This window comes from Indicator indicator, chromosome 7 (genome assembly GCF_027791375.1).
Source record: "Indicator indicator isolate 239-I01 chromosome 7, UM_Iind_1.1, whole genome shotgun sequence".
Classification (NCBI taxonomy): Eukaryota; Metazoa; Chordata; class Aves; order Piciformes; family Indicatoridae; genus Indicator; species Indicator indicator.
Genome location: NC_072016.1, coordinates 16754455 through 16773554, shown reverse-complemented (window position 1 = coordinate 16773554; position 19100 = coordinate 16754455). Strand labels below are relative to the sequence as shown.

The window sequence follows — 19100 nt, the reverse complement described above, 5'->3', positions numbered from 1 at the left end:
CACTCCAGATGTGGTTTTGCTAGCATTGAGGGGAAGACACTTCTTCCTAATGCAACCCAGGAATCTGTTGGCATTCTTTGTCACAAGGGTACATTGCTGGCTAATATATTCCACTTGTTGCCCAACAGCATGCCAGGTACTTGTCTGCAAAGCTATTTTCCAGCTAGCCAGCTGAGTTAAAAATGCTACCTTGAGCTTAAAAAAGCTCCTAGCACAAGTTTCATCCAAATGGAAATATTCACAGTCTTGCTGAGGGTGTACTCTATCTCATTATCCAGGTCATTAATGAAGCTGTTAAATGGTACTGGCTCCAGCATGGGGTGTACCACTAATTACTGACCTTCAGATGGACTTTGTTTTGTTGATGACAACCCTTAGAGCAAGCAGTTCAGAGAGTTTTCAATATACCTCACTATCTATTTATCTAGTCTGTAGTTTATTTGTAAATGAAGATAGTACAGGAAACAGTGTTGAAAGCCTTTCCAAAGTCAAGACAAACAATAAGCTGCTGTTCCATTGTCCACCGCTTCATCACAGAAGGCTATCAGGTTGCTCAAGCCTGACTTCCCCTTCATAAATCCCTTCTGACTACTCTCAGTCCCATTTCAACCTTCATAAATTTGGAAATGATTTCTGGGTTTGTTTGCTCTCTCAGCATCCCAGTAACAGAGATGAGGCTGACCAGCCTGTAGTTCCCTAGGTCCCTGTCTTGAAGACAGGATCATTCAAGGACTTCCCCCAATCACCAGGTCATTTCAAGGATTATCAAGAGAGGTGTCACACATTGGCCAGCTCCCGCAGCACTTGTGGATGTATCCCATCAGGTCTCATGGACTTTGGTATATTCATTTTTTTTCAAACGTTCCCTAACCTGATCATTGCCTACTGAGGAGAAGTATTCCTTGCCCCAGGCTTTCCCACTGGCTTCAGGGGTTAGGGAATGCTGAAGACCAATCTTACCAGCAAAGCCTGAGGTGAAGAATGCATTGCTTACCTTAGCCGTGCTCCTGTCTGTTTTCCCCTGGTCTTCATGCCTGAAAGTGTTTCTTGTTGCCCTTCACATCCCCCTCCACATTCAACTCTAGGTGGCCTTTAGATTTCTTAAGTCCACTCCTACATGCTCAGAGTTTCTCTACGTTCATCTTAGGTCACCTGTTCCTGCTTCCAATTCTCCTGTGCTTTGTTTTTAGCTATGAACTTTGTCAGGAGCAACTTGTCCATCCATGCAGACTTCCTTGCATGCCACCTTTGCTTGGTTTCCTGCACAAGACGGAGGACTGTCCTTGAGCTTGGAAGAAGCAATCTTTGAAAAATCAAAGAGATCTCATATCCCATGAGATTCTTCCAAACATGTCCCTGAGGTCGTCATATTCTGCTCTCCTGAGGTTATGATCCTCCAGTTTGCCCTGTTGAACCAGGCCTTCAGAGTGTCTATTTTAGAGATAGCCATTGTAACCTCAGGTAAGTTACTTGGTCGCTCAAGAGCTCAGATTCCTCCTTTACAAAAAGGACAGTAGTCTTTCCCTACCTCAAGGCAGCATCATGATGCTAAAATAAGTTTGTCATAAAGCAGTAATAGAAGCCCCTGATATACCTGACAGAGATATATCTAATCAGAGCTCAGGAACAGATCTTGAAACTGTCTCTGTCGTAAGCAGAAACTTAGTTCTGCTCTCTCAGTTTCTATATCTATATCTATAAACAGTGTACCCTCTGTTTGGGGTACCTTTGCATGGGGTAAGGCTTACCAGTGCCTCATTGCAGATGATTCATGTGTCCTGGGAAGACACCTGAACTCATAACTCTCATGAACTTTCTCTTCCCTTGGCTGGGCCCATCTCCCAGCATGAGACAACATTGAAGAGCAAACACTGATAAGCTTCATCAGGCGCCAGCTGTCTCTGTGCAGAGATAATGGCACATATCAGGCATAACAAACACCCAGCATGACTCCCCACACACCTGTAGGACCTGCATAAGGGAAGCCTGCCCTGCCACCTGGAGAAGGGACTCCTTTTGGCCCAGCCAGGAATCCTGCTTAAGACTGTTATTCCGGGAGAGTCCTCTAGGAAAAGAAAGAGAGCAGAAACTTCCTCTTTGTCTTCACCCTGGGCAGACCAGAGAAGTCACCTCCCTCTTCTTCATTGCTGTGGTATCTTAACACCTCAGATTCACTGATGTGATTCTGTGTTCATGATGCTCTTACTGGAAAATCCCCATCTTACAGGTAGAGATATTAAGCCTCAGACTCCTAAGACTCAATACCATATCCTAGCTCCTAAACAGTCTGGCTTCCTGGTATATATGCATCTAATACCTACATCTGACCCCTCAAAACAGCCATGTTTTGCTCTCATGCAGATATCTGAAAGACATTTACTCATCTAAAGCAGGATCCCTAGTTAGGCCTTTATAGAACTATTCTTCCATTACTGATAACAACACTGAATCAGATATTAAATTAGATTTGTCCCCAGTTTAGAGCTTTCCCTTAATACAAGACATAATCGGCACCGTGCCCAGGTTGTCAGCAAAAATATGCTTTCTACTTTTTTCCTGGCAAAAGAAGAAAGAACACACCCATCACAATTTATCTGTATGGAGAAGAGGATTTGAATTAATAATTGTAGAGTAGCTTCCTCAGTGGACACTTCTTCAGAGCTCATCAGTTAAAAAGTGACTATTGCTCCTGAGCAAAGAAATGACTTACAGATCTCTTGTAGCACGATTACTTTGTCAAAGGGTAAAGCTCTGTGTGTGTGTGTGCCTAAAGGAAGCACATCCCTTCCAAGCACTCCACCTCCCCTCCATCACAAAGAACTGATGAAAGCTTAGGATGATGAGGAAGAGAAATTAGGATAAAGTAATGGAGAAAGAAAGGGGCTGTGACATGTATTTCTGGCAGAAAGGCAAGGAACTGCTCATGGCAAAAAGGAAAAAAAAATAGAAGAATATGCAAACAGAAGAAAACAAACACAAGCACAACAGAAGATTAACACAGAACAATTCTGTCCCCACCCACTGCTGGTTGTGTGCTGGTCTCTGGGAGTTATGCCACTTGGCTTTCAGCTGGGCACCAAAAAACCTCAGCATTTGTAGCTCATAGCCCAAAATTTGGTTCCAGACACAACGTTTTACATCTGATACCAGAAAGAAATGAGGAAGGCATGCCAACTGAGAGGTGAGCAGATGGAGTTTTCCTTAAAATAGCTGCATTTCTTCAGACTACAAACGCAGCCTCACCATGTGTGTACAGAATAAGGAATGAGCACTGCTCCCTGCAAAGACAGTGAACACTCAATACACCTTTGGAGGACACTGAGAGGTGTGTTCTCCTCCAAGTCTGTGACCTCAAACCCTTTGTGTTTAGCACTATGGCACTGCTACCAGCACTTAATGAGCAGCTGCAGAACAACGTCAATGTAGGGTACAGAGGAACTCCCAGATAAAGTTTGTGGTATAAATACAGAGGAAAAATTGTTCATCAGGGAGGCAAGAAGGCATATAGGGAACAGTTTTAATCATCCTCTGCCAGAATACACTCCAAACCTCACTTTTATCAAGCCACTGTGACAAAAGTGCTTTGAAAGACATAGTCAAAATATAGAGAGTATTCTCCCATCTCAGTTTACAAATGAGATGGAATAGACTCAAGAATTCAGAGCTTGAAACTCGGGAAACATGTTAGAAATTATTTTCCCCATAAATGAGACAGCCCTTCTTCAAACAACTTAGGAATTCTAGAATTTTATTTCAAGGCCACATTTGAAGTGTATTTCAAAGCACACATTCCATATGGCTTTTAAGTCTGAATGTGTCTCCTATTAATAATTCAGGATTCTCAGCAGCTTTGGGGACTTTTCTGTTTTATTTTAAGAAGCCTTTGCTGTTCACCTTTAAATACAGTTCATGTGCCCACATCAACACGTAAGAAGATTTATGTTTCCTTCAATACATCAGCAAAGATTAAAGTGTGGCTAAGCTTCCCCTTTTATCTTGGCATAATTCATTTTTACACCATATCAACCTTCTCCAGGGCTGGATATTTACATATTAATAATGAAGCCTGCTTTTTAATTCCTATTCCCATCCCTTTAGCTTCAAATATTAAAACATGTCAATAGATAAGACTTGGTTCAATTAGTGCTAGGAGCAAAGCAGAGTTCAGATTGTTCAGCTAAAACACAGGGACAGCTATGTTTGTTGTCCTCCTACATTTGAGCTAAGCTGGAATTTCACTCAGAGAAACTGGCCTGTTCTGATTCTGATGGAGCAGCACTAAGTTTGATCATTTCCTTAAACTATTGGAAACAATAGTTATATAAAATTATATATATTTCCAAATATATATATATATATATATATATATCTCCAACTATAAAATTTGGAAAAAATTGTTTTGAATATCCTAGCTATTTCCTAGTTATTGACATTCCTATAAATAATTTGAGTGTGAAGTGCAAAGACACTGAGGATGCAGCTCCATGTTTCTTTCAGCCAATTTATGCTTGGGTTGCGGTCAAGATGAATGAACATTCCCTCTTCTATCTCACCATCTCCCCCTCATCATCTCCTCTTCGCTCCATCTCTCCTTCATTGTTTTCATTGTATTGGAACTACTGGTGCTACAGGTACATTTTTAGCATGGCTGGTCAGCCAATCCACCTACAAATTAATTCTCAGGATGGGCCATTTCCTACTGCACAGCTTCATGACCACTAGTACCAGAATGAAATGTGGTGGAAACAGATGGTTGTAAGGAGGGAAAAGACCACTCCCGACAGTAGCTAGCACTTCAGTAACCTCAGAGAAGCAATGAAACCCTAGCATAAGAACCTGCTCGTGCAGCTTGGACTACAAAGCAAACACAGCTAAGGTAACTATGGACTGATGCATTTGAGCATTAGGGCAAAGAGGGTAGTTTTTATTCACAGTTAGAGGAAAAACATCAATACACAATTGTAACCCTTTCCAGCTCTGCAAACGGTGCTTCTTTTCTACAGGGCTTAAGCCAGCTCTCGCCAGCAGCCAAAGCTGCCTTTACACTGACATTGACGGAACCAGATCAGATCCGCAGTACATGAAAATAGCAACAAACAGCAGCTGCTGTATTCCCACCTGTGCTGCCCTACTCCCACATTCTCATGATTTCATTCTATGGTTTTGAAGTCTCATGATGTCCCAGTTCTTGGAATCAAGTGTAAAAGTAAGAGTATCTGCCTCATTTAAAGGAAAACCAGAATGTTATCAGATAACTTTACAGAGAGGTTTAGAAGGAGGTGATTCTCCACCTCTGCTCACATGAGGTCCCATCTGGAGTATTGCATCCAGTTCTGGTGACCGCAGCATAAAAAGGACATTAAACTGTTGGAACGATTCCAGAGGAGGGCCACGAAGATGATCAGAGCACCTGCCCTGTGTGGACAGGCTATGAAAGTTGGGACTGTTCAGCCTGGAGAAGAGAAGGCTCTGGGAAGACCTTAGAGTGGCCTTCCAGTACCTGAAGAGGGTCTACAAGAAAGCTGCGAAGGGACTTTTTACAAGGGCTTGTTGTGATAGGATGGGAGGGAATGGCTTTAAGCTTGAGAAGGATAGATTTGGACTAGATATTAGAAAAAAATTCTTTACAGTAATGCACTGGAACAGGTTACCCAGGAAGGTCACAGATGCCCCTCCCTAGAGGTGTTCAAGGCCAGGCTGGATGAGGCCTTGAGCAGTCTGTTCTAATGGAAGGTGTCCCTGCCTGTGGCAGGGGGTTTAGAACTAGATAAGGTTCCTTCCAACCCAAACCATTCTATGAACCTGAGAGTGTACTTTGTCATGACTGATTGTCGTTTTCTTCAGAGTATTCATTCGATGCACATAGAGTTGTAAAGTACACAATATAAGGTCCTCAACAAATGGCCACAGAAATACCATTTCCAAGATTCTGAGACTTGTGATGAGGGAATTGAAGGGGCCTCCACTGAGCTCACTCTCACTGTGAGATCCTTCACTGTGGGCTGGACTTCACAAAGAAAACAAAACAAGCACACGCTCATGTTTAAGGTTAAATCATGGTAGAGAGGTTTCTACCAGCAAAAAGGAGTTGTTCTACCACACCACAATACCTTGTGCAACCTCTCAGAATCAAGTACAAGCTGCCTTTTGTACTTATAACCTTTCTGCTAAGTCAAAGAAGGATTCAGGAAAAAATTGTATCATCAGTAGAGATTGTTATCTCTTCCATATACACAAAGACTCAAAATTGCAAGACTCAAGAAAAAGAAGAAGATAAACCAAGCCCAAATCCACCCACCCTCCTCAAAGAAAAACACCTCACAACCCTAACATAAGCAAAGTCAAAGCAAACAACAAAAAGAACAACCAAAACCAATAAACAAACCAAACAAAACCCAAAACAACCTCCCCCAAAAACCCAAACAAGATAAAAGCTACTGACAAACACAGGGTTGTCTTAGTGACCTTGTGCTATTTGAGCCTCTTTCAGTTGCACCAAGGTCACTTTCTTTTTCCACTAGATTCAGGAAAACTAGTAATTTCAGCAAAAGTAGTTGTATTACCTAATCCTTATCTGGCACTTTTTTATCTGTAAGTCTCAAAAGGGGTCAGTATCACTGTTTGCATATGATACCATTATTTACATGAAATCCATCAGCAGCACAGAAATTACTTCAAAGAGTAGAGTGTCCAGTACCAAGTCAATAGTTGCCACCAACAGTGAAGAAGACATCCATGGTCTGTGCTAAACCATAAAAATACCTCCTATGTGATCTACTGATGTGAGAATTTGTAGATTGTGGTATAATATCAACATAGAGTCTGATTTTTTTTTTTAATTCATTTTAATTTCAGGAATTGTCAACAGCCTTACAGGTGGTCATTCAGCCTAACCCTGTTCTTCCTCAGGCTATGCCTTTGTTGAAGCCAGTGGAAGCTTGTCTTCCTAACTGGGTTCTACATTAGCTAGGTAAAAAGTCTTGTCTCTGACTGTACGGACGCTAAAGATTGGCATCTGCCCCCATGAAACAAAATCAAGATAACTGGACACACTCCTTTATGTCCATAAGTATGATAAAAGTCCACACAGTAGCTCATAATTAGCTGCAAAAACATAAGTACTGACAATTGTGGTGTGTTTGTTATCACCACCTGTTTCTGACTGTCAGTTATACAGTCTGGGTTCATGCTCCCTTTCCATTCCCTTCCATAGCCTGGCAAAATAATCAACCCAATCTCCTTGCTGCAAAATGCTTCAGACAATCAAGAGCTTATCTAGGCATCTCAGTGATTTTACAGTGTTACACGTATCCTAGTATCACAAGAATATGTTTTACCTTGAGGCAAATGTTTTAATTTATGTGCATGTGAGCTATTTGCAATACCTCCACCAAATGGAGCCCATATAACCCGTCGGATGGCTTTCACCCAATCTTCCATTTCGTTCTGGGAATTAGCCATGAGCAGGAAAGCCTCATGATTGACAGCTGTCTTTTCTCGGTCCCCTGCACCTCCTGAAAGAAAAAAATATAAATCTCTTTTAGCATCTAGTTCAGAAGAGAGCAAACAATGCTTAAACCCATCAAAAATGGTCAAATTATTATTTTAATTGAGCAGTTTTACACACAGTTACTACTCATGTGCTGTAACACCTACCAAGCAAAGGTTGGTAGAAGATGAAAGCAGAAGATATTGTACCTGCTGCTCCAACAGTAAGCCAAGGGAAAGCACAGACTCTAAAGCCCCTACAGGAAGAGTACAAAATGAATCCCAGATACTTGTACTGAGAGGATATTACCCAAAAGGGAGACTAAGTGAGTTGTAGATGTACGGACAGCAAAACCATTCACTTTCCCCAAGGCCCTGGAAATTTCTCATCTCAGTGTAGTAAGAGAGGCACATTCTGATTTCAGACCCAATTCAGAAGGATCATTGAAGTGGAGCTGAGAGTTTAGGTTATGAATCTGACTCTCAGGAGATATTATTGTTGTCTCAGGAACTTAATGACCAGAGTATCAAATGCACACAAGCTATCATATACATCTCTCACTTGTGGATACTACAAATCATTTCCCCCTTCCTTTTCCCATTTTCTATTTTACTTCAACCCTACTTCAGTCATCTTAAATCTTTCCCCCTTACCCCTCATTTTATTGTTCCAGAGCTGGATTACAACCTAATGAGGGCCACATAAAGGGTTTATTAGAATATCCACTGTATAGAAAGGCTACTGATTCTGTCTGACACTGCAGATGCAACACTGGCAGCCTAGAGCTTCTCCATCACCATGGAAACTGCCTTTGGCTTTGTTACAGAGATAACATCTTAGCTGTTGTGTCACTGTCATTTCCATGATTACATGGCTTTCAGCTAAAGCTGCCAGCATGTGCTGAGCAGCCGAGACTGCCTGTCCATGGAATTCAGAGATAAGAGCAGGACGATGGCGATGGCATGCAGTGGTTTCTGTGGAACTGATTTAGCATACACAAAACGTGTCTCCCCTAAATCCTGACTAATCTGGGGAAAGGAACAAGATGGGAGCTGCCTGCAAGCCAAGGAAATAGTTTTTCTTGCTATTGTTTCCTGGCCTAGACACACTTATGGACCATAAACTGATTTAGAAGACAAAAGAGGTAAAATGATATGTGTTGGGAAGCATTTTATGGCTCTTTGAGAAACAATTCACTGAACTGGGAAACTGAGGCAGTCTTTTGGTAAGAAAGAACCAACAAGCACCTGGGACTAGGGAAGAAGCTTGAGAAACAAAAGCCATGATGCTTTTCCCCCACAAGTATCCAGATTCTGCTTCTTTCCTTATAGCATCCTCCCAGACAATCTCCCATTTAGAATTTACTGAATGATTCATACCCTTTAAGATACAGAAAGCACAACAGCTCTCTTGATTAAGGCTAGCATGCAGGTATCTGAATAGGGCAATGTTCCACCATACGCCACTGCAAAGTGGACATCCTTTGCATACAGAACAGGAAATTACAGCCTATGAAACTGTCACAGCCTAATTCTTTTACCAGCATGAGGTCTAATTCCTGTACCTTACCTGGCAGATATATTGCCATGCCTTTCACAATCAAATATAGCAGAAACAACAGCAAGAAAGAGGCTTTTCACAGCCTTCATCACATGTCAGAAACAGGGGTTCAGGATCTGGCAGATAGGTGGTATGAGCTCAAGCAAGGTTTTCAAAAAAAGACCTAACATTCTGTGGGTCACACAATGTTAGGGGCTGGAAGGAAACTTGAAAGAGTGTCTAGTCACACCACTACCAAACAAAACGGCTTGGTCAAGGTTAAATTTAAAGGGATCAAGATAAGATCTTGCCTGTTCAAGCCATGAAGGATAAGAGGAAAGCAGAATCTTATCTTAGAATCTATTACAGTCCACAAATTTAGTCAGAACAGTTGAACTAACCCACGCAAATATTGGCATATGAAGCATAATAAACAGAGAAGGATGAAGATGACTTCTTACTGGACTTCTGCAGAAGTGGCATCTCAACATCTTCCCACTGAATCACTGTACCACAGGGACCTGACTATAATTTCCCTTCCCCTAAGATGTTACTTTGTACCAGCCAGCTGCCTTCTGAACTTTCATGGGCCTTTTTCACACAAATATTTAGGGAAAAAACATTTATACTTCTGAGTCTGTAAAAACAGGATGGGAAAAAAAGATTCTGTATATGCTAGACCTGAGATTCTGCCAAAATCGACATGTAACTCCTCTGTGGTTGGCTTTCTCCACTGAAACTTTAAATAGGAGCAAGGTCATGACTTTACAAAGCTGCCTGTGGGAGAGTCAGCAGTGACTGATCATATACACTGAAGCTAGCTTAGAAACAAGAATCAACTTCAGAATTGCTGTTAGAGAAAGCCTTGTATGTTAGCATGACATATATATATGCAGTGACAGAGCATGCAGACCCACCTACAAACTATTGTTTTTTAAAAGCATTTTAATTATGTTCCTTTCCACACATGGCTGGCTCCTCTCATTACATCCTTGATGCAAAAAGCAGAGCTAGAGTTCCCTAAAGGGAAGACTTCAAACATGTCTATATCAAAACATTCTCTAGATTTGAGTCTTAGTAGTCACAAGAATGAAAAACAGCTAAATTCAAACATCTAGATCTTAACCAAAAAACCCAAGGAAACAATGCCATGTTCACCTTCTTCAGAAGTCCAGAATTTTCCCCAAAATTCACAGATGCTTCATTTTCCGTACTCAAACCAGGATCTTGTGGGTTTCAGATCTGAGTTGGCAATGCAAATGCTGTACCAGTTTGAACATCCTTGTTTGTAGCAAATTCTTTAAGGAAAACAATTTGAAACCTTCCTGCCTAGAAATACCTCTATGTGGAATTTTAGTTCTGCCTGTCATAGAAATATGAAATTCTCATTCAGATACTGCACTCAAACCTCTTCCAACAACTAACGGAGCTCTGGCACTTACTATGCTTGCTGTCAGACCCCTGTGCTGAAGTGCACAAGCACTACTTCTGCTGCTAGAATTAAACCAGACTCTGGCTGCTCAGCACCCTGATACAGAGGAACACCCTGCTAACAGTTTTGAACACAGACTTTTCATTCCCTTGAACAGAGCTTCTCACTCAACTTTAATCAAGATCCCGTGCAAACAAGACTGGCCCTCAGAGACCAGCACTGAGTAGCTCAGGTCTGGCATGAGCAGACAGGTTCAGTCCCTTTGCTCAAAGCTACTTTCATCTCCAGACTGGAGGGAAAAGAAAACTATCTGCAAACACAAACAAAAGGCAAGCACCTCAATAGACGTGGCAAAGGCAGGGGATTAACTTTGGAGATGAATAGTCCATCTTCTTCAACATTAACCTGTGACCAGGTTGCTTGCTCTTCTGCAGAATTCCAGTGCACATTGACAAGACAAACCAAATTCCATCATTATTCATAAAGAAAGCTGGCAGTGCACTTGCCTCCCTCCAGGTCTACAGAAACTGAACAGCTTCAAGAGCAGAAAAGGTGACGGCAATCAAACAAGTACATACAGCAACTATAACAGCCTGGAAAGATTAAGAGACTTGTCTTATTACTGCTCACCAGCAAAAGGGTTGCAGGTTCTGGCTGACTTCGATGTTTGCCACTCATCTCAAGGTATCTTTGTCAAGATGCTTTACATTCACTGGTAGGTGTCTTTGTTTTGAGAAAACAGCTTGGCTTTAGGCCCCCAGTTGCATTGCATGAATACTTTCATCCAGGCCCAGACTAGTTAAACCTGGCAGAACTGCTCTCATATGCTGTTTGCTCATGTGGTGTATGCAACTGCATTTCATACGGCCTTGGAGTCATCTCCTGCTGATGTCAGCTGTATAGTGTTCATCTCAGAGTACTGTGCCACCTTCCAATCTTTAACAACAGTCCTCTTTCCAGCCTTTCCCTTTGGCCCACAACAGGGAAGATTAAATGCTGAAAGGTTGGGGCTAAGTGACTGGCCAAAGGTCAGATGGAGTCCTGTAAGAGCACTAGGAGTCACAATCCACTCTTCAAAGCCTTGCTTGCTGAAAATTCTTCACTTACCGAAAATGCATTAATTGGAAAGGGCAAAGCATGAGGCTGCTGTTATGCTACATTGACGTGTCCTATGTTTCTGTTCATACAATGTGCTTAGACATTCAGTTGCATCTCTCTCTACAGCTGTTTCCAATGAGGAAATACTGACATTTTTTAGTTTTCTTGAACTTCATCACCTAAGCTTAACTCTCTTAAGATCAACATCTGTGAAATCATGCCTTAGATCCCCTTTGTCTATATGGAAACAGAAGTTCAGTGGGAACAAGACTGTACTTCCTAGCAGAAGATGCCCTTGCCCCACTGCATGTGAAAGAGGGAACTTTGTATTCTCAAGTAAAGCTGCTGTCAGGTTCTGCTGAAGCTGGCAGCTTCTTTTTTTTGTTCAGACCATTTCCTTTCCTTCCTCCCCCCTCCATTTGGTTTGCCTTTTGCCCATTTCTTACATCATCCTGCTTACTGATGTGCTTCTGTATTGTCGTTATACCAAATCTCCTGAAAACATACACAATAAAAAACGCTTGCCTATGTGTATGTATTTACATGCTTGTTTTGCTTTGGTGTGGACAGCAGAGTGGTATTTCCAGTCAGTGAAATCCACTTGGCCCTGTGCATGCTGCTGCAGCATGTGGGGAGGCAAATGGCACTTCAAGGCTGAATTATGAAAGAGGTGGCTGGTGGGTAATGCAAGACCCAGCTGACATGTTTGCCCTCAGTACTACAGCAAGTAGTGACAGGAAGCCTTTGATTGCAGACAGGCAGCAACAAAGACCTTGACAAATGGACTAAAACTAGCATCCACAGCTGAAAAGAACAATTGCAATGACTCATCTTCCCTGATCAGCTCTATGATTTTCTTAAAGGTGACTATCAGATTCAGGACTCTAAAGTCTCCCTGATAATGAAAGGTGAAAAATGAGGTGGGTTGATTTTGCCTAGGGAATCTTTCTTGGCACAGCAGAGTTAAAAAAAACACAACCTAAAGTCCAGTCTTGATTTTTGGATTATGAAGAGACAAAAGAAATATGTGGGAGTAACCAAAAGGTCATTAAGAATGATTGGAATAGTCACTTGAAACCTTATTCCTTCCTTCAGTCAATGCCTTTGATTCTGGCTACTGCTGAAATCTCTGTCCTGAGGACTCTCCTCCAACCAAACCTCTGGCCAAGAGCCGGAATGCTAGAGGTAGATCCTGTCTGTCACACCTGAATCCTGGGTTAACATGCCATCAGCATGCAGCTTAAACTTCCCTACAATCAGCAAGAATTCTACTGCTTTTCTGCTGCTTTTTTGGTTTTTGCTGGTTTTTCCCAGGATGATCTTTTAATGGAAAGGAAAAATTGCTGTGAACACAAAACTGATATTGAAATGCTCTATTTAGGCTACTTGAGAGCAGAAACAAACAGGAAGAGAAATGTAAAGTAGTTGAGGAGTGACAGATAAAAATGAGGAAAACTGACAGGACCTACAATGGTATGATCTCTGAAGAACTGAGCAGCAGAGTAAACAGTGATGTGTCCTTGCCATTATTTTTATATTTCTATCTATCTATACCCACCCACTCATCTATCTATGGGATATCCAAGCTAGAGGTTGATGTAGAAGCTGAGAGAGTAAACTCATGATCACACTGTAAAACACAAAATTAAGAAACAAAATGAGATTTGGGGAAGAAAAAGCTTTGAATCAAAGGAAATTTGTTGTGTTTCAGTTCCAATGAACAACACTATGGTAATGTGCACATTTGCAGGTGAAGGTGTTTAATTTCCACAGTCTGGAAGAAGTTCAGCTTCTGAACTAATATGGTTTGAATTTTCTTAAGGCAGAACTTACAAGCACATACTAAAGTCTCATTGTCTTTTCAGTCAAGTATAAACATCTAATTTCCTTAAATGTTTTTCAATACACCATGCTTAATGACAGCTACAACTGGAAGATGACCAAATTTTCAGCTAAAAGTTCTTGTAAAGAATTTTCATGAGTTCCTAAATGATTTTTAGATCCCAGATCTTATACTTCATCCCAAAGCATAAAGCAAAGGCAGGCAAACGCTCCATAGCCACTGCCACCTATGAACTAATCCAAGGCCTTGTGATCTGTTCTACCCTCCCATACCTTCTGTGGTTTCAGATGCCATTAAACAGCTTTAAAAACACCAAAGAGATTAGACGTCAGAGCTGTGGTTTCTTATGCAAAAATTCTGACAAGACTTAACACGAACAGAGGCACTACAGCTTCTCTGTACTGGTACACAGGCTGCAGAAAATCCTTGAAAACCTGAGGGCAGTACTCTATTTCAATTGTAAGGATCAAGTGTATGATTACTAAAACTATATGCAAGAAATTAAGATTTAGGTTAATTTTTGGCCTTTTATACATAAAAACTGTATGAGGTTAGCTTGACTCTCCTGTCTGGAGTTGCCTTTCGTAATAATGTGTGACTTGTATTAATCTAGACTTACCTCTTAATTAAGCTGAAGAAATTGTTAATTATATTAATCACTTCAAATAAGACAAAACCTTCAAAATAAACAAACCCAAATTCCTGGCAGGCCACACACTGATAAGTGTTGTCATACTCCAGAAACCACAGTAAAAAGAAAAAAAAAAAAAAAAAGATGCAAGGTAAGAGGAAGGGAGAAAGCCAGTTTCAAATATTCTTAAAAGAAAAGGAAGCAGCATTGCACACAGATAGCACCTTGAACTCCTGCTTGTAAAACCTGCCTACATGTGTTCAATGCTTCACAATGTTTAAGTTTACTTAAGCTGATTTTTTTTTAAATGTGTTTTATTTCCTTAGACTGAATTCTGAGATGTTCCAGTAAAAATAGTTCAGTTGTTTTTAAGTTTCGCTTCTGGCATTAAAAGCATAGCTCTTGTAAGAGTGCTCCAATGCTCTTGTGCCTCGTTCTTTTCAATGATTTCAAATTTCAGAGAGGAGACTACACTGCTGCCTGGGATGTGCTGCCCACTGCAGCCACAAAGTAGTTTACTTTGACTAAGGTGAATTCACAACTGTGTGAAGCCCATTTCTACTGCAGCAGTCCAGTCTTTAGGGTTGAGATAGGCCCAGGCATAATATGCAACCACTAAGTACTATTTTTTTTCAAGGACATAGCATGTCTCTTGTACTAACACAGCTAAGGCACCATTCCCTCCAGCTTCTGCCAACAATTACTTTGTCCATAAAAGGAACAGCCATTAACAACAATTACACTGCCTTCCTAACTAAAAAGGTTTCATGAGCCCGTGAAATGTGCCCTCAGCTCTGTACAGTATCCCTATAAGCAAGCTGTTTTGTTATTGCTTTGGGGTTTGTATCAGCTTCTACTAGCTAGCAGCAAGAGTTGACCACAACTAGTTTAGGATGCTGGCAGAACTGTTCTAAAGAGGAACTGATCAAGAGCTCAAGAGCAATTAACATGAGGAGCAACTACAACACCATCCTGAGTGTGAATTCTGGAGCAGTGATATTCTAGTTATGTCCTACAATGCCACAGGGGTTAGACTGTCAAAGAAATGATGGTTTGCCCAGTTAAACCCTTGTGGCTCTTGGCTCAGATAATGATGCCTGATAGAGGGTACTGTGAAGAACAGACATGTTCACTTCAAAACCTGGTCCATAGCAGAGACAGCAGCAACTTCTTAGGTGGAGCTCTCAGTGTGCAATGTTGTGGCCACTGCCTCTTACAGCAGTATCTGCTGACAAAGCAAATCATTCAGATGACAGTAGTGCTGCCTCTGTTGATGCTAATACTGTTTTGCCTGTCAAACAACAGGTACCTGCCACCTCAGCACCAGCTTCAACCTGAAAAAAGAAAGTTCCTGCTGGAAAAGAATCTGGAGGTGTTAGGAGCCCAGACACAGTTGTGGTTCAGCTTATTCCATTTGCAAAAACTTGAGCTCTAAGAGCTTGCAAATCTTTACAATATGTCATCAGCTCTTAGGGAGCTGTTCATTTCATGAATTATCTTAGAATGACAAGAAGACAACTTCTGCCCCATTGTACAGGTGCACTGGAAAATGAAAAAGAAAAGCTGTATCTTCCCCTTACAAAAGACGACAATAAAAATCAACTATAACAAAATTCGACTTCAACAAAAATTAAGTCTGTGATGATGCTAGCAAGTGGTAATGACAATGGGGAGAAAGGAAACATTGCATAACTTTTTCCCCAGCATGTTCTATAGACACCATTGTACCAACATCAGGCTGCTTTCCCTTACCCTGCTTTCTTTCCCTCCAGAAAACTAACCCTTGCAGTGCTTCCCCAATATATTTCAAATTTAGAAAATTACAGTAAGCCTAGTCTTTAACAGCAATGAAGAATAGAACTGCCTGGGCTACACAGAGCACCAGGTCATTTCACTGTCCTCTGGCTTGGATGGATAGGAATTAGATATTTCTCACGCCAGCAGAAGTTGCACTCCACTCACAGGGAGACAACTAGGCTGGCCCACTGGCAGAAGATGTGTGCCTGCCCTTACAAAGCATGTTGCAGGAAACATCAAAATTAAGGCAACAAAGTAAAAACAAGCAAAGAAACAAAAAAAATTTAAAAAAAAAAGGAAAAAGTTGCAAATGTATGTATAAATGACTTTGAAAATAGAGGCACATTTATGCAAAGCAGGCCACAGAGTTCCATGTGGTTCTCCAAGCCAGCAAGTGCTCAGCGCTTCAGAGGAACACATCAAATTACATATTCCAACTGCGGTTATGTTTATACATTGTTGTAAGGGAGGAAATTCCTTCCTGACCAAAGATGATGATACTTCATGCTTTGAAATATCTGAGTAAAAATAACTGGATAATTTTTATGCATTACAATGAAACCACAAGCAATTTTTCAATCCTCTTTCCCCCCCCCCCCCCCCCAAATCTTTAACACCGAAGACAAGACTTGAGGGAAATTTTAAATCCTGACAAGAAATTGCTTACCACAACATTAGAATGGCAACGTATGACCTTCTTTCTTTGACATATTTCTTAATTTTCTTTAATAATTTCACACTGGAGTGATAATATCTAATTTCTACATTCTTCTGGAACTGTTGCGCTCACATTTTTCAGGTCTGCTCACTGACATGAATGAAGTGGTTCTCATTCCTTCTAAATAAGCCTCTCTACAACTATATTCACCTCCTCCCTGCCACTCAAAGCATTTTCTATCTTTGCCCACACCCAGTCCACTATGAAACCAAAGACATCCTCACTGTATTTTTAAAGGACTACGTTTGCCATCCTAGCCAGTGCTTTGGACTTTGAACTAAGGAGAATAGAATCAAGGCCATCAGCTGCTACAACTTAGGCTTTACACAGATAAAGCTTTCAGCTGAGCCTGTAAAGACTCTGGTTCTCTGTAGACTGAACACAGAGTTCCACAGAAATTCCAGCCAACCAATTACAAACATTATTTTCTTCAGTAAAGTGACTGAAGCTTTACAAGCACAGTTTTGGCAGCAGTAAATAAATGGACTGTCATTAAGGACTCACCAGTTTCAGACTTCGTTTTTACAAAAACAAAGCTATTTGTTGCACTGCAGAAAGAAGATTGAAATGCAAAAAATATATACTGTAGGTCTTTGCATAAACGTTGGCAAATTTGGAAAAAAACCCTTGTTACTATTAATGATGAGACAATGTAGATGGAAGTATTGCTGATCTGAATCCAAACTTAAGAGCTCAGGGATATTCTGACCCAGGTTCATACTCCTGTTATAGTCTGCACAGACAAGCAGTTTTATGGCAAACTCCTCCTGTACCTGGTTATGCATTAGGTAACCAATGTATCTTTTAAACATGACTGTGCCATTCTCCATTGTGCTAGCAGCACTCTTCTGCAAAAAGGAAAGCTCATACCTATCACTTGCGTTTGGAACTGAAGCTGCTCAGAATATATCTGCGGATGGCTAACAAGACTCAAGGTTGTGCTGATGTAAAAAGCCAGGGCATCAAATTCTTTGTGCTTTAGGACAACTGTCAGTAAATCATGAGCATAACAATGCTTAGAAAGATCAATTCTAACTCTGCCCATTAGCAATGGACAAATTTCTCCCAGTTAATAGCATTATCAAAAAGTCCATAAAAGGTCCTTTGAAGTAGTTAATCATTAGCAGATGTAACCTCACAAACAAATCCCACACTGATTTAGGTCCTATTGAAACAACAAATGAGAGGATCCTGTTAGGTGAATAACAACTCATCCTGAGTAATGTCTTCAGCTGGTGGACTTTATCCCACTGAATTTCATGGGAGTGTTGCACAGAATGCTTTTCTCAGTGGAAGTCCTGTCTGCAGCCCCTCTAGCATAGTGAAACACTACAGATGTTCCCTTCTGTTGCATCCCATTTTAGTGCTTGCATGTGTCCTCCATGATGGGCCAAAATCCTGTGTGTAGATGTTGTCTCTTCTGACAAGCTAAGATTTACATTGTGAAGGCAGACAACAAAGCTGAGTGGCATATGATTTGAGGCCACAGTACAGTCAATGATTGCTTGTAGAAGCATATTTATAGTATGAGGCTATTTGTAATTTTAATCGCACACAGCATAACTGCCTCAAGCATTGTCCTGCCAGCTTCTACTCCCTCAATGCACAAAGCTCACCAGAATCAAAGCAATTAGCCACTGACCTGTTGCTGTCCAGCTCCTCCGGAGCAATCTGCTTCTGATTTGGTATGACCTTCCCTAACTGTACATCCTCAGTATTTGTGGACTGGGGTAAGCTCCAGTAAAATTACTGCCTGCATGCAAGAAATCCTTGAACTTCTGCTGTCTTCCTAGATCTGTGTGGCACTGTAGTCTAAGTACTCTGTCCTAGTAGTGTTCCCCCAAAATGGTTAGCTGACAGAAGAGAACTTCTTGTATTTGAAAACCTGGACTAGCAGCCTCTTCTCCACTATGCCAGCGTGCAGAGTCTCTTAGCAAAGCATATCACTACGTGCTAAGGGCTAGGGTACACTACCAGTAGGACCTTCAAACCACCTTATACTCTGATAATTTACAGGCCTTTGTCATGCCTCAGGCGAAGGCTGCTGACTAATGCTAGATCATGGTCACTGCGTGATAGTCTTTTTATTAACAAAGCAAACTGAAAGAATTTCCACAAAGGAGCACAGAAAGGAGATAAATGCTCAAGAGATATTGCAACTGACAGGAACGTGTCCCCAGAGTCCTGAAGTCTCACACAAGTGCGTATGGCAACCAGCTACAACAGCACAACTTTTTACTGATGTGTGTATTTCAGCGTGGATGTTCACACCGGCTAGCCAGACTCTGCAACAGCACACTAAATGTCTCTAGAACAAGAAATATTACCTTATGAAAATTCTTTACTTTGCCTAAGCTTAAAATCAGGTACAAGGTAAAGGCAAGGAGTAGGTTTACCATATGCAGTACCCAGGTGCTAGTTTAAGACTCATCTATTCTGTGGAAACCCATCCATCAACATATTTCATAACGTTCAAATACAGATGTTCTTATCCCAAAGAACCAAAAAGCCTTGCTCAATGCATGCTGTAATAAAAGAGAAATGCTAGGGTTG

General features: G+C 41.2%; 1 protein-coding gene across 1 annotated transcript in view; it reads right to left on the bottom strand.

The window, feature by feature from the left end:
• The window catches only part of ARHGAP22 (Rho GTPase activating protein 22), a 121849-nt gene that overhangs the window by 31056 nt on the left and 71693 nt on the right, over window positions 1-19100 (bottom strand). Inside the window, exon 5 of the mRNA XM_054382690.1 lies at window positions 7338-7514. Within this exon, the coding sequence (XP_054238665.1) occupies window positions 7338-7514 (177 nt within the window). The remainder of the gene's footprint in view (window positions 1-7337; window positions 7515-19100) is intronic.